At 36.3% G+C, this 15,513-nt stretch overlaps 1 protein-coding gene across 3 annotated transcripts in view; it reads left to right on the top strand.

Moving 5' to 3' along the window:
* Positions 1 to 6,253, top strand: part of LOC149266617 (nucleotide pyrophosphatase/phosphodiesterase-like) — a 409,817-nt gene extending 403,564 nt beyond the window's left edge. For all 3 annotated transcript variants that reach the window (XM_089430764.1, XM_089430774.1, XM_089430769.1), the window contains exons 12-13: positions 2,786 to 3,095; positions 5,463 to 6,253. In XM_089430764.1, the coding sequence (XP_089286890.1) occupies positions 2,786 to 3,095; positions 5,463 to 5,771 (619 nt within the window). In that variant the 3' untranslated portion in view covers positions 5,772 to 6,253. The remainder of the gene's footprint in view (positions 1 to 2,785; positions 3,096 to 5,462) is intronic.
* Positions 6,254 to 15,513: the final 9,260 nt, after the last annotated feature.

The raw sequence follows: 15,513 nt of genomic DNA, 5'->3' as shown, positions 1-15,513 counted from the left end.
CATTTCACATAGTTTTAAGTTTTGCATTTACATATGAGACAGTCGAGTCTTTTCAATAGCAGTTTCTCATCCTTTACTTGAACCTTATTTTCCTCGCAAGATAGTTGACTCCACAAGGCACTGGTATCACTTTTTTCAAATCATTTTGAATCCTTAATATCTTGCGCAATCTAAAACAAGTATTGGTTGTTTAGCTGTGTCTCCCAAGTTGGTTGGTTCCCAACTAATCTTTCATTTTTCCATTTCCATAGGGTCTATCCCCCTTAGTCTGTTATTGGGAGACAACTCAAACAAAGTGATTGGGGATCAGTGTGACAGCCCCCGATCTGAGTCGTTGTTGCAGTGCCTAGACAATCTGTGTGACAACACATCATACTCAACCCTCCTCAAACTTGGCCTGCAAGAATACAAGAAATGTAATAATCATGAACTTGAAAGCAGGAACCATAAAAAAAAATTGATTTGCACTTACCTGAACTGCTATCTGATCCCGTGAAGTTGATGATGCTGCTGTTGTTTTGCTCCAATTACCCAGGGAGACCAATTCCACCCAGCCTGATTGAGCAGAGACTGACTGCTCAATCCAGCAAGCTTCTCACAGAAGCCCACTGTCCCCCGTGCCTAGAACCTCAGACGGATTAAAGCTCTTCCAATGGTAGACCTCTCTCACTGCTGAATTTCCTCCTTCTGGTTTCTAACTCTGTTCTTTTTTTTTTTTTTTTTCTCGGTTCAGGCCTCCGGTTTTATCTGCGGGCCTGGCGGTGGCCGCCCTCCTACCTGCAGCCACCGCCTTCCCTCGTCCCAACACGCCTTCCACGCATTTACGCTCTCAGATATTTTCCCTGTCATATGCGCTCTGTTATAAATATTTAGTTGGTTTTAAGCGCCCCCTTTGTATAGGGGTCCTTCATTTGATTTTTGGTATTTTAGCATATAGTTTAGTTTATTAAAGTTTTAATTTATATATGTTATAAAGTTTAAATTATATATTTTATAAAGTTTAATTAAATATGTTATAAAGTTTAAATTTATATTTATAAAACTTAAACATATTTATTATTTAAAATTCATCATATTTGTTTTATTATAAAGTTTAAAACTTTATATAGTGGATCAGTTTAGATGGGCCGTTACAAGAAATATAACAAATTCGTCCTTCTTGTCCACCTCAAATTTGCTCCTAAGTCTCGGTTGCCTCAAAGATAAACGCCACATAAGTCCGAGTTGAATATGCCAAATGGAGGAGGATAGGTGTCAATTCATAGTTGTCTCTTTATGTGAAGGGTCACGACCTTTGGGCTGGCTGACATGAAATATTATGAAGCCAACTTGAAAATTTGGAGGGAAAACATAAATTCAAATTTGCCTTGATATTGAAGCTGACATAGATGCTTGCCCAAATAATTTGTCGCATCAAATTAATGAGAGGAGTGCCAAATATAATTTTCCTTTGTCCAAATTAAATTCTTTTATGGGGCAAGATGGTTTCTCCTTGGGGTAGATGGGCTTCTCCATGGGGTAAATGGATTTATCTTGGGGGAACTCATCCTGAAGCTGCCCCAAATTTCAACAATAACCCTCTGAAATCATGAAGGGACAACTAATCATAGATCATCAAGCTCCAACTTTTCCTCAAAAAGGACATACAACAGGATCGACATTGCTGCTAGGACAACTGTGAAACTGGATTACCCTAATGTAATGTGAGGGGGAACAAAGTGAACAATGTTAGTAGTTGTTCTTCTAGGAAAAGAACTTGTCCCTGTATCAAATGGAGGAGCTTAACTTACCAAGCTTCTCTTTCCACATTATGTATCTAACATATCATATATATAAGAGAAATAATGGCATGTTTGAATTCATGTACCAATCATGTCATCAGTTGACCACTGCATTTTTCATCGCAGTAAGCATTCCATATCATGATTCTATCTTGTGTCCAAGGGAGAGTAAAGAAATTTGTTAATATTTCAGTAAGTTAAGGCTGTTTGGCTTAAGCTAAAACCAATGTAGATCCATTTTAATCCTGGATCTGTTCAACCACTGAGATGTAGGTGCAAACCATTTTTATGGTGCCAAAATTTGAGGGAAGATTTGCGCATCTAATGATTTGATCTTTGTCATGGCTTAATAGATCTGAGATTAAGATGGATTCACACTAGTGTTATTTTTCTAATTTCAAGAAACCAAATGATATTTTATAAAAATAACGTAGTCAATTGAAGTTTGTAAATTGAGCAATTTAATGTGGATTATATGAAGAGTTTATGTAATTGATATTATTGCTGTTTCATTATATTTTGTTGGCATCATATATAGCTTTAACAATATGAACTATTTTAATTCAATATTATATGGGTTGACATGTCCTCAAGGTTACATATGTTACAACATTTTCCTCATACTGAGTTGTAGAAGCACCTCATGGTGTAATGAGAATGCATTTATTGATTAGAGGAAAAAGAAGGATATTTCTCAAGTTCCTTCTTTCTCAAGTTCATCTTATCCAATATGATGAAAACTAAAACATTGTTTCAATTGCAGGTTTTGACATCCTTCATGAATTAATTTACTAAAACTCAATTGTACAACTTCCTTTTTATAATAAAATTGTGTCTAAAGAAAATTAACCAATTAATTAGATTGGTGAAATATTTAAGTTAAACTTTGAGAATCTGTCCATAGTTGCACACAAGCTCGAATATATAGTTCAATTTTCTCTGATAATTAATAACATTTTAATGTAAAATTATTTGTCTAAGTGTTAAATGTATTGTTTGTATAGGTATGCTACCGACTATGGTATGTTTCATTTTTGCATTGCTGATTCAGAACATGATTGGAAGGAAGGAACAGATCAATACAAGTTTATTGAGGAATGCTTAGCTACTGCTGATAGGCAAAAGCAACCTTGGTTGATTTTTATAGCACATCGTGTTCTAGGTTATTCCTCAGATTCATGGTATGCTGAAGAAGGCTCATTTGAGGAACCAATGGGAAGGGAGAGTTTACAAAAGCTTTGGCAAAGGTACAAGGTTGACCTTGCGTTTTATGGCCACGTTCACAGCTATGAACGAACATGTCCTATTTATGAGGTAGGTTTATTTTTCGATTTCTAGTTTGATTCTAATGTGAAATTATTGATTTTCTTTCTTTTCCTTTTTTTCGGAGCTTATCATCTCTAAATTCTAGTTAGGAATATTTTTGTGCCTTTATAAGATTTTGTTCTTTGAATTTTTGTTCTTGTTCTTTCTACTTGTAGAAAGCATGTAAGCACCTTCCCCTTAATATACGTGTATGCATATAAATAGATATATTCTCCACAATCGGTTGCTAAAAAGGATGGTCAAAGCGATAATGATCCTGCTTGCAATTAATATCTCTCTTCCATGTTATATCTATGTGTAATAGTTCAGTTATTCATTTTCAAAATAAACATGTAGATTTGAACTCTAGTTGATATGTGCCTTTATAAGTTTTTGTGCTTGTTCTTTCTAATTGTAGAAGGCATGTAATCACCCTCCCCTTTATATAAATGCATGCATATAGATAGATATATATCCTCTACAATTGATTTGCTGAAAAGGACAATCGAAACAATAATGATGCTGCTTGTATTTACTATCTCAAACTACACATTTAGATTTGAAATCTAGTTAGTAACATCTTTGTGCCTTTATAAGTTTCTGTTTTTGATCTTTCTACTTGTAGAAAGCATGTAAGCACCCTCCCCTAAATATACATGCATGCATATAGATAGATATAAATCCTCTACATTCGATTTGCTGAAAAGTACAGTCAAGACAATAATGGTGCTGCTTGCATTTACTATCCCTCTTCTATGTTATATCTATGTGTGACAGTTCAGTTATGTATTTTCAAACCAAACATTTAAATATGAAAACTCACTTGCATACTAATCTCTCTCCATGAGTGATTGGTGATTAGTTTAATATGGTGATTACTGAGACATATTATTCTTCAATAAGCATGGGAGAACATTTACTATTTCATATATGGATAAAGGCTGTTGTTAATTGAAGAATACATTGACATTGTTGATATTGTCAAGTTGTGTACCCATCCTCTTATCGAACAATATGATTTTCTGTTTTATGCAAATGACATGCAATCTTCTCCTAGCTATAGCACTACAACCTAAGTTTTAGATAGCGATTGGTTCTTACTCTCATTCCTTGGTGGTGGCTAGTCAATTTCTGTTGATCAACTCCATTTTTATGTTCATTCCGATGCGGTGATTCCTGTCTCTGATGGACGGCAGCTTATCAAAAAGCATACAAACCCAATTTATTTAAAAAGGGTCGCTGCTTCTCAAATGGCAGCCAATACGATGTTATACTTTTTAAATATGACTCCACGATTCCTCTTAGGATGATTTCCATAATTTCGACAGCCATGGTTCGGTTGTTGTTTGCAGATTCGATGTTGTTATGGGCAACCTATGAGTTGTAGACTAGTTGGTTTTTGTGGGGTTTAGTCTTTGCTAAGCCGCAAATTAAAACTTTATAAGAGGAATAGAAGATGGAAGTCACCTTGAGAAATCAAATTTCTGAAAGGATGTCTAAACTTGACCAAACCTCACACAATCCTGTTGATAAACATGGTAGATCAGACCATCTAATAAAAGAGTTAACGCAAACTTACGCTCAACCTAATCCCACGTTTAAAAAAAACTACAACTCCACGTTTCTGTCTTTATACAGCGGCTCACTTAAAATCCTTTATCACCCAAAACTATCACCTTTACGATGGTGGCTTTCTTTTAAAAACAAATTTCCAACCGTGCCATTAACCTTCATGGACACTCAGCGATTCTGATACAAACCGCTATTCGGCAGCTCTACTTTACAAACCGATAACTGTCGATCTTTCTAATCGACACAGGAATTGACCTGTAGCCACAATCTTTGAGTGTCCTTACCACGATGGCCTCACAGCATCCCCAACACTCCACAGAGGTTAATTCTCCCATTCTCGTTCCCTTGATTAGGATTCTGCTTGCCCTTTTTATCAGCCGTCCATTGTGTGTTAACAGTTACTTGGTGCATTCTTTGATCATAGCAGTCCCTTGGCTCCCTTTGCTTCTCCTTACCATGTGATATGTACACGCAAAAGTATGGAAAAATACACAAAATTGATGCCAATGAGTGGATTGATTGACTCATATATCCATAGTAGGAAAGAGAATTACCTTGCATACCAAAACTTAATTCTTAATCACTGCGTTAAATTCCCAAAATTACATGGCTTAAATTATTAACCACTACGCTAAATGCCTCAAATTACATTACTTTATTAGTGAATTCATCTTGGTTCCAAGTTCTAAATATGGCTATAATCTCCCACTAAACAAAACTTTTCAGTTAAGATATAAATGTCATGTGCATATAATTGAAAACAAGAAACTTATGTGTACTTCACTTATTTATGTGATTATGCAGAACAACTGTGTGAGTTCAGAAAAATCATCCTATTCGGGCACTTTCAATGCAACGATTCATGTAGTTGCTGGAGGTGGAGGTAGCCATTTGTCGGACTTTACTACTCTGCAAACCAGTTGGAGTTTCTTCAAAGATTATGATTTCGGGTTCGTGAAGCTGACTGCATTTAATCATTCCACTCTGCTATTTGAGTATAAGAAAAGTAGGGATGGTAAAGTGTATGATCAATTCTGGATTCACAGAGATTATAGGGACATTCTTGGTTGTGATACCATCGGGAGCTGCCCATCTACCACTTTGGCTTCGTAACATGAAGCGTATCACGAATGTTCACGGACCGTTGCATATATCTTATCCATGGTTGTGACTGGAGGTATTATTTCATAGTTGACTAATAAAATTTATACATACTTCATAAGATGACTAATAAACTTTATGCACAGTTCAGAACATGAATCATATCTTGAAGTTTGATGGGATCAATTGCACAAATTTTATCCATGGCTGACTAGAGGCATTATTTCATATCTGACTGTAATAAACTTTATTCATGCTTCCTAACATGAAGCATATACTGAATGTTCACCGGTCAGTTGACTAGCTGTATCATTTCATATATGACTAAAAAAAAGTTTTTCGTGCTTCGTAACATAAAGCATATCCTGGATGCCAATTGATCGGTCGCATAAATCCGATCCATGTCTGTGACTGAAGATGATATTTCACATATTACTGTAATAAACTCTATGCAGATACTTCATAACATAAAGCATATCTTGAATTTCCATATATCAGTTGCATAAATCTTATTCATGGCTTACTCGAGATATTATTACTTATGCATTCTTTGGAGTCTTGATGTCAAACTAAGAGACCTGTCTGAAGCAGCTATTTTGTTATTTCTTTTCATTATGCTTCCAACTGAAAAAAGAAACTTAGAAACAGCATATAGATAAAAATTCATTGGATTGAGCTCTAATGTTATCTTTAATTTATTTTTTATAAGATTTTATAATTGTACAAGTTTAGAAAAACAATGTTCCACCAAGTTTCCAAGACACGGAAAGGTAGGAATGGGAGACTCACAAAGGGATATGTAGGAGCACCCCCAAATTTTAAGGAAATTCAGCAAGAATAGGGGGGTGTCGGTGTGTATGACATAATTCCATTCAAATTCAATAATGAAATACATTGATTCATATTGATTCAATGGAATAGAAATAATAAAATATTCTATACATTGATTTATATTCATCATTCATCAGTCTAGAATTTACATCGACTTAAATTCATCATTGATTGCTCTAGAATCTGTATTGAATTAAATTCATTATTGGTTATTCTAGAATTTGATTAGTACTAAGAAAAATACTAAATAGTAGATACTGAAGTTTGAACACTAAAATAGTAAATTGAAACAACTTAAACTAAAAAATAATAAAGAGTGACAAGTCAAAGACTCAATAGGTTATTTGTATCTAGAGTCAAGGCTCAAAAGTTAAAAATAAAAATGAACAATGGACAATGAACCAATGTTATCAAAATTGGACTTGTCATCGAACTAGTCAGCCGTAAAATCGAGAATCGAAAGGAAAACTAGACCAAAAACTTAGTTGACCAAAAAATACATAAATATTCAAATTTTGAAAGAAACATACTTAAAAATTCATATGCATCCATATGAATCCAAACCATTATACACAATATATTCAAAGTTTTTCATATATATGTGATATGTTGAAACATGTAACTAGGTTTGGTCTTCATAAATATGAAATGTACTCTTGATTCTTGTATGTTGTAAAAAGAAAGAAAAGTAACTATTGTTAATTTTGTAGCATGGGTTTCATGCTCAAGTTCATTTTATTTAGAGGTCTATTACCCATTGAGTGCTTCTAGGGTTTGTCCTAGTGTCAAAAAGCCAATAGAGTCATTGTCATATGAAGAAGACCCCATTGGGCATATTGTAACATGTCAAAATGCCCCTCCAAGACCAAGTCGGCCTCATTAGGGCATGTTGTCCTCTTTGGAAGCCTAAATATAGGAGAGAACTCGACCTCCTATGGACACTCACTCATTCCTCATAATCCAAGTGAAGAAGAGGCAGAAGAAAGGAAAGTGAAGAAGGATAGAAGGATGAAGGACAAAAATTTTGGGTTAATTCTCTCTCTCACACATGTGAAGATAAGGCTAGGATTTTTGCAGCTGCAAGGACAAAGTTGTCAAGTTGCAGAAAGAAGGTCAAGGAAAGGACTTTTAGGTCACCTTCTAGACCTAGAAGGAGAAGCAACCCAAGCGAAGGAGCAAGGAAGCCTTGGAAGCCCTAAATTCGCTCACACGTGTGGAAGCAACAACTGTTGCAGTGGCCGAAAATTTCAGACCTGCAGTGGAGGATGAAATTCTGTAGTTGGGGGTCAAAATTGTGCAGCTGGAGGAGATTTGACTAGGTTTGACTTGGATAGAAGAAGCACATCATCTGAAAGGTCTGGCTTGGTCTTGGAAGGGTATGTCTTGGTCTAGAGGTCTTGGAATTCATCATTTGAAGAATCCATAAAAAAGAAGAAATTTGTGGGTTTCCTCTCAAGTGGGGAGGTTTTGGCCCTGGCTTATAACTTATATCTTGTGTTTTTGTGTTTTATTGATCTTCATGTTTTTGGTAGTTGTTTGATGATAAGAACATCATAATAATAAGTGAAGAAGCTAATAATCGAGAAAAAGTAAAAATACATCACAAACAGTTATCAAGTATAAGAGAAATCATGCTAATTGCAACCCTATAGATTTCTCAACATAGTGTCAATGCTAAGGTTGACAAAGGGCATGATGTAGATCTCTACATCTTTGAAGAAGTCGTTAAAGCAGTTCTCTATGATGACAAGTCACCTCAAGCAAGGCATCAAAGCATTTCGGAATCTCCTATTATCTATGAAAAATCATATAACCAAGACTTCTACTACAAAAGACGAAGGGTTATTCTCAGCACTTACAAGTACATTTGAAGATGAAAATATATGGGTAATTGACAGTGGAGCATCCAGGCATATGACAGGTGAACACAAATAACTAAAGACCCTATCAAGAGGAAAATATTCCTACTCTGTTGAACTTCGAGACAAGAAGAGCTATCATGTAAGAGTGATTGGATCAACTTTGCTAGAACTAGAAAATGGTGAAAACATACATCTTAACAACATTCTGTTTGTACCAGGTTTCCAAAATAATTTACTTTCTATTTCATGTATAGAAGATAAATGAGATAGAGTCGCTTTTATAGATGGAAAGGTTATGGTATGGGATAAAGGCTTTAGCATCAACAACACAAAAATCATTGGGAATCGTGAAGGAAGACTCTATAGGTTATTGATACCTCTCTCTCAAGCCTTGGTTCACATTGAAGTTAGTCCATGTGAACTTTGGCATAGAAGGTTTGGACACCTTCACTACAAAATCTTACCAACTCTAAATTCAATGGTGAATGGCATCCCTAAACTTAAGGAGGATCATGAAGGAGTATGCAAGGGATGTGCATTAGGTAAAAATGTTAAGAAACCATTTGGAAGCAGTGCTTCAAGATCAAAAGAAATCCTGGATCTTATTCACCCTAATGTTTGTGGTCCTATGTCTACAAAGTCTCTTGGAAGTCATCTATATTATGTAACTTTCATTGATGACCACTCAAGGAAAACTTGGATCTATTTGTTGAAGTCCAAGGATGAAGTATTCGAAAAATTTCAATAATTCAAAGCGGAAGTAAAAAATCTTACAGAAAGAAGGATGAAGGCATTGAGATCTAACAATGGAGGAGAATACACATTATAACTTTTTGTAAGGAGATTGGAATTAAGAGGGAGTTGATAGTTCCATATAATCCAACACAAAATGGATTAGCAGAACGAAAGAATCGCTCAATTGAAGAAAGTGTTAGAGCTATGTTACGTGATCAAGACTTGCCTAAGTTTTTGTGGGGTGAAGCATCCAAAATCGTTGTCTACATTCAAAATCAAAGTCCTCACAGATCACTAGACAACATGACTCCTGAAGAAACATTCACTCGAAAGAAACCATGTGTAGACCATCTCCTGATATTTGGTTGTCCTATCTACATTCACATTCCAAAAGATAAAAGAAAGAAGTCGAATCCTATTGTAACAACCCCGAAATTAAAACATGCAACTAATTAGATCAATTATGTGATTTACAATCAACACACCTCTATTCAACTAATTAGCATAGAATTTTTTAGAAATAGAAGTAAAAACAACTTACCTGTAGCGATGATATTCCTTACTTGTAATTTTGGAGTTGAACGTTATTTGAATCTCGCTAACTGCAACAAAGTTTTGGGGACAACTCTCCACCCAACCGTAGGCTCAACTGCATATAATCTTTCTACAACTGGCCACCCCCGAGCCCTCAATCAACGTACTACTGCCAAGGAATCCCTTGTCTCACCACATTTTTCTCCCTAGAGAATGGATAATGGAATGATGAATCTCATCTTCTTCATCGTCTATCAAATAGACCAAACATTGGAAAGAGAATTGCATGCACACATTCCATGTGTCAACATGCAACTTTTATTTTAAATTTTACTTAAGTTAAATTTTCTGTTAATTTATTTCTTTCTTATTTTATCCATTTTTACTTTTTGATAACTTTACTTATTTTTACTATTTTTATAGTTCTCTTAGTTAACTCTTTCTTATTTTATTTTACTTTTTGTTAACTTTACTTATTGTTACTATTTTATATTTTACTTTTATATGTATGCTTATTTAGAACTTTACTATTTTATTTATTTGTTATTATTATATTTCTTCATTATTTATTATCTATTTACTATTATTGTTTTTCTTTATCGTTTATTATTTATTTGCTTATATTTTAATATCATATTCTATTATTTATTTATTTATTTATTATTATTAGGGGACATTACATACTCCTCCTCTTTAAGGAACTTCATCCCGAAGTTAAATTGAATCATTTAATATTTTATTTATTTAGTTATTTATTACTTCATGTTTGCCCTACACCCTCTGCTGAACTTGTATAACTAGTAGGCATTGAAAGTTTTCACAACACCCGAGAAATATCAAAGAATCTCTGTCATTATTCTGACTTTTGGAACCAAGCATAAGCCTCATCGGTCTGTGTCCTAGTCCAAGATTGGCCCCAAGGATCAAACCTGACTCAGACCTCATCTGCTCCAAGGCAGACATCCGGTACGGTACTCAATGACTCCGGGCATCTCGCAAGGCTGGCCCACTCCCTCCACACCTACTAAGGCGCACAACCCCAGGCATTGAAGTCCTTACACCCCCACCAGACTTCGGCATCCCAATCCAATATCAGGCACTTGGCCTCCTCAAGATGGTCCCACAGCCCCTCAAGAGCTATCCATCAAGAGTTATACAAGACAAAGGAACCACTAGCATATGTAGTGTTGATTGAGTTTGTCCCCATCCCATATGGTGTTACTTGTTCTCCCTCGCAAGTATGGGCTCTTACGAGATCATCAAATAAACCAGCCCTCTCAGCCCATTTGTGGATTTCCTGTCCATCACCACATCTCAACACGCATCCAATGCATTAGTTATAATCATAACATCATAACAAAAATAATCCATATGCCAAATCTTACATGTCGCCCTAATAACATAACATCATCGTTATCACCACATTTTGAATAGTAAAGTATTGCATACTCTTGCATATCATAAAATCAACATGTTATTACCACATAAAGTACCCTCGTAAATTATAACATCAACATATCAACATCAAAAACATATCATGATATCACATAATAAACGAAGCACATATCAATATAACATCATATCATAACATCATTATCCCTATGCATATCATATTCATCATGAACATATATCATTATTATAACAAATTAAGTAAATAAGCACTACTTATACACCATTAACCTCTCTTAATTTTAATTCTAAGTTTTTTTTTAATGTTTATGTTGGCATTATGATTCTGGTTTGGCTCTATGGTACAGATGTTGTACTTGATGGCAACTCACTCAAGTGGCAAAACTCTTTTCAGGCTCTTAAAATGATGGAAAATAAGAGGTTCGCAAGTGCATCGTTCAAAAGGTGCGGACCCGCAGGTTCGCCGTCCAGGGAGTGCGGACATACCCGCAGGTTCATCGTTCATAAGGTGCGGTCCCCCAGTTCACTCACTCCAATGCAGAGAAGCGCACTCACGTGGGGTATCCTATGATTGGCCCTTGGTATTTAGCCCGTCTTTTACAATCCTATGGTTTTGGCCCGTGGTATAGGATCTAATTTATTGAACCCCGGTTTGGATCCCTTGTATTGGCTTTTGATGGTTTTGTCCCATGGTGTGGATAAGGGTTTGACTATAAAAAGGGGAAGGAGATCACTTGGTTGGTCACTCGTGAAAAATTGAATATCTTAAGATCTGAAATTTTGGGTGTTTGGTTTTACAAAGCTAAGATCTAAATCAAGGAGAAATTTTAAGGTGAATCTATTGATAAGTCGTGTACTCTCGGGCGCATGATCAGATCTGCGGATCTGACTGATTGTGGCACATTGGAGCACTGTTAATTTGGCCCTAATCAGAGGTTCGTAGGCGATCCACGGCGTAGGTGCGGGGGTACGCAGTGCAGGAGAAGACGCAGTGCGGGGGTACGCAGCGCATCAGAAGGCGCAGTGCGAGGTACGCAGCGCAGAAGAAAGAAAAGTGCAGAGATACGCAGAGGCATGAAAGGAACAGTGCAGAGGTACGCGGTCTAACACACAGTGCAGTGCGTATCTGAGTTGAGGTACGCAGTTCAGCAGAAGGGGAAGTTGCGGTGGTACGCAAAGCAGCAGAAGGATACAGTGCGGATCTGCGCAGTTCAGGCACAGAAAGATTGTGGATACCCGCAGGCTTATATTGGTGAAGTTGTGGACCTGTCTTGAAACATTTATTGGCTGTCTTTTATCTATTGTTGCAGAGTTTTGGGTTTAGATTTCTAGTATTACTTTTCTGTTTACAGCATTCTGAGTAGTTGGGTGATTCATTGGTTGTATAAGGAGATTGGGTGATTTGCATGTACTTGATGATTATTTGATCTTCTTAGATCCAGTCTGAAAATTAATGAAACGTGGTCCTTAAAGAAGTAGAAGAGCAAAGGGGGTTGTAGCTCCCTTCCATGAGAGACTGGAAAACGAGAGAGAGTTGTAGCTCTCTGCAGGTTGTAGCCTGCGTACTGGTAAAGGACTGCACCAATACAAAATCCTTGTAAAAGAAGTTTCTAAATTGAAAGAAGATAGAGACATATTGCAGCAGGTGGTTTTCACCCACATTGGGTTTCCACCTTATATCTGGTGTTCTTTGGTGTGCTTATATATTTTTCTGGTTCTTGTTCATTATTATATGGTACTGACATACAAATTAATTATCAATATCTGAAGAATAAATTAAAGTATAAATCTGGAAGGCATATTGAAAAGAATTTGATAACACTGATTCACCCCCCCTCTCAGTATTATTTCCAACAATTGGTATCAGAGCAGGTTCTTCAGAAAAAGTTTGATCGCTTGAAGAAAGATATTGCATCATAAGCAACTACGAGAGGGAAGCATCAATCAGGCCACCGATTTTTGATGGGACAAACTTCATTTATTGGAAGGTAAGAGTTACTGCCTATCTTCAATCTCTAGGTACAGAAGTCTGGGATATCATAGATACAGGGTATACTTTTCCTTCAGCAACTCCTACAGATCCGGCTGAGAAGAAGAAATATGAAACAAATGCAAAGGCGGTCAACACTCTATTAGGATGCCTATCTCAATCAGAATTTGTCAAGGTAATGTAGTTTAAATCTGCAAAAGAGATATGGGACAAGATTGTTCTGAGCTATGAAGGAGATGATCAGGTAAAAAGAGCAAAACTTCAAACCCTCAGGATTCAGTATGAAAATCTCAGGATGTATAATGATGAAAGTGTGGCTAACTATTTTCTTCGTGTAGATGAGATTGTTAATTGTATGAATAATTTGGGTGAAGAAATAAAAGAGGCTGTTGTGGTTGAAAAAGTTCTAAGATCTTTTTCCCCTAGGTTTGAATCTAAAGTTTCTGCTATAGAAGAAAAAGAGAATCTACAAAGCCTTAAAATGTCACAGCTGCACGAAATTCTAACTGCTTATGAAATGAGGAAAGGAGGTCCATCAGACAGGAGAGAATCTGCCTTCAAGGCTTCAGGCAAGGGCGAGTACTACGAGTCAGAACACGTGTCAGAAGAAGAAGAAGAATCAAATTTTGTCAGAAATCTTCAACGAGGTACTGGATGGTTCCGAGGTAAGTTATCTTTCAAATGCTTTGCTTGTGGGAGAGTCGGTCACTATGCTGCCAAATGTCCTCACAAGAATAAGATTGACAAAGGAAAGGAACCTGTTAGATGGAACAAGAAACAAAATGCAACTAAGAAAAGTTACTACACTCATGAAGACAGTGATGGCCTATCAAATAGTGACGAAGATGAACGAGGTAATGATTATAAACTTTTAATGGCCTTTGAAGATGATGATTACATGGATGCTATAGATGTGGATGACTTTTATGAAGAGATTTCTAGACTCAAGACATGTTTAGAAGAAAAGAATGTGATCATTGATACTCTGCAATTTCAACTTGATGAAAAAAAAAAATCTCTTGAGAAGTTAGAATGTGAAATTGTTGGCCTTAGAAAAGAAATTGAGAAAGCAAAGGTTCTTAATCTTAAGTTTGTTAAAGGATCTGAAACTCTGGATGAGATTATCAATGTACAGTGTTCTCCACTAATCAAGACAGGTCTAGGTTATAATGGAGAAACATCTCAAGCATCCACCTCAAAGAGTTATCTTGATGCAGCAAAGAGGAATGAGCAAAAGCCCAATGGAGATCATCAGGTAAAGCAAGGACGAATTACATCAAGAACAAACAGAGACTACCAGGTAAACCAGGGGCAATCCATCTTAAGGGTGAACAAAAGCTACAACCAGCCACAAGTAAAAACTTCTCAGTTTGCTTCAAGAATGGATGACAATAGAAATTACAATCATTTGGCTGGTAGATTTGATAATCGCAGAAGTTTTTTCAATGGCCAATGTTTCTCTTGCCATAACTTTGGTCACAAAGCAGCTCAATGTGTTGCCTATAAGACAATCATAACTAGAGAAGCTCAAAAACAAAGAAGTATGATCTGGATTACGAAAAGGACCTATAACAATTTTTCGACCCTTGAAAATGAAATTGAATGTTCTATTTGTAATAACTTTGGTCATGAAGATTCTGAATGCAGGAGCAGGTTTCGGCAAACAAAGGAACCAGCCTCAAGCACCCAAACATGGAGAATAAAGGAACCACAACCAGAAAGATGTGGGATAGCTTTTTATGCAGAAGGATAGGAAAATCTATGGTACATCAACAGTGGATGTTCGAAGCATATGACAGGTGATAAAGAAAAACTTGAATTATATACTGCTTTAGAAAAGGGTAAGAAAGTTTCTTTTGGAAATGATACCCCTGCAGCCATAAAAGGAAAAGGCACTGCTCACTTGAAAGAAAAGGTCAAAGCTGGAAATGTTTTGTATGTTTATGGCTTGAAGCATAATCTACTGAGTGTCAGTTAGATGTGCGATCAAGGAACCGAGGTAATATTTCGATCAAATGGATGTAGCGTTCGTGATCTTGATACTGGAAAAACAGTGATCAAAGGCAGAAGAACTCCAAATAATCTATACATATTTGAAGAAGGACAACAACAATGCTATTTGAGCAAAGATACATTGGTTATGGCACTGGAGGTTGGGGCATCTAAGCTTTTCACAAATAAGGAAAGCATGCAAATACCAGGTAGTTCGTGGTCTTCCAGATATCAAAATTCCAGACAACACCATATGCAAATCATGTCAGTTTGGTAAGCAAACCAGAACTAACTTCCCTGAGAAGGAAGGATCAGCCAGCAGGCCTCTTGAACTAATCCATACAGATGTATGTGGTCCATTTAGGACAAGGTCACCTCGAGGAGAAGAATACTTTATATT

This window comes from Pinus tabuliformis, chromosome 6, assembly GCF_031772625.1.
Source record: "Pinus tabuliformis cultivar Carrire ecotype Pingquan chromosome 6, CPIR1, whole genome shotgun sequence".
In the NCBI taxonomy this organism is placed as follows: Eukaryota; Viridiplantae; Streptophyta; class Pinopsida; order Pinales; family Pinaceae; genus Pinus; species Pinus tabuliformis.
The sequence above is the reverse complement of the archived record's forward strand: the minus strand, read 5'-3'. Positions and strand labels throughout refer to the sequence as shown.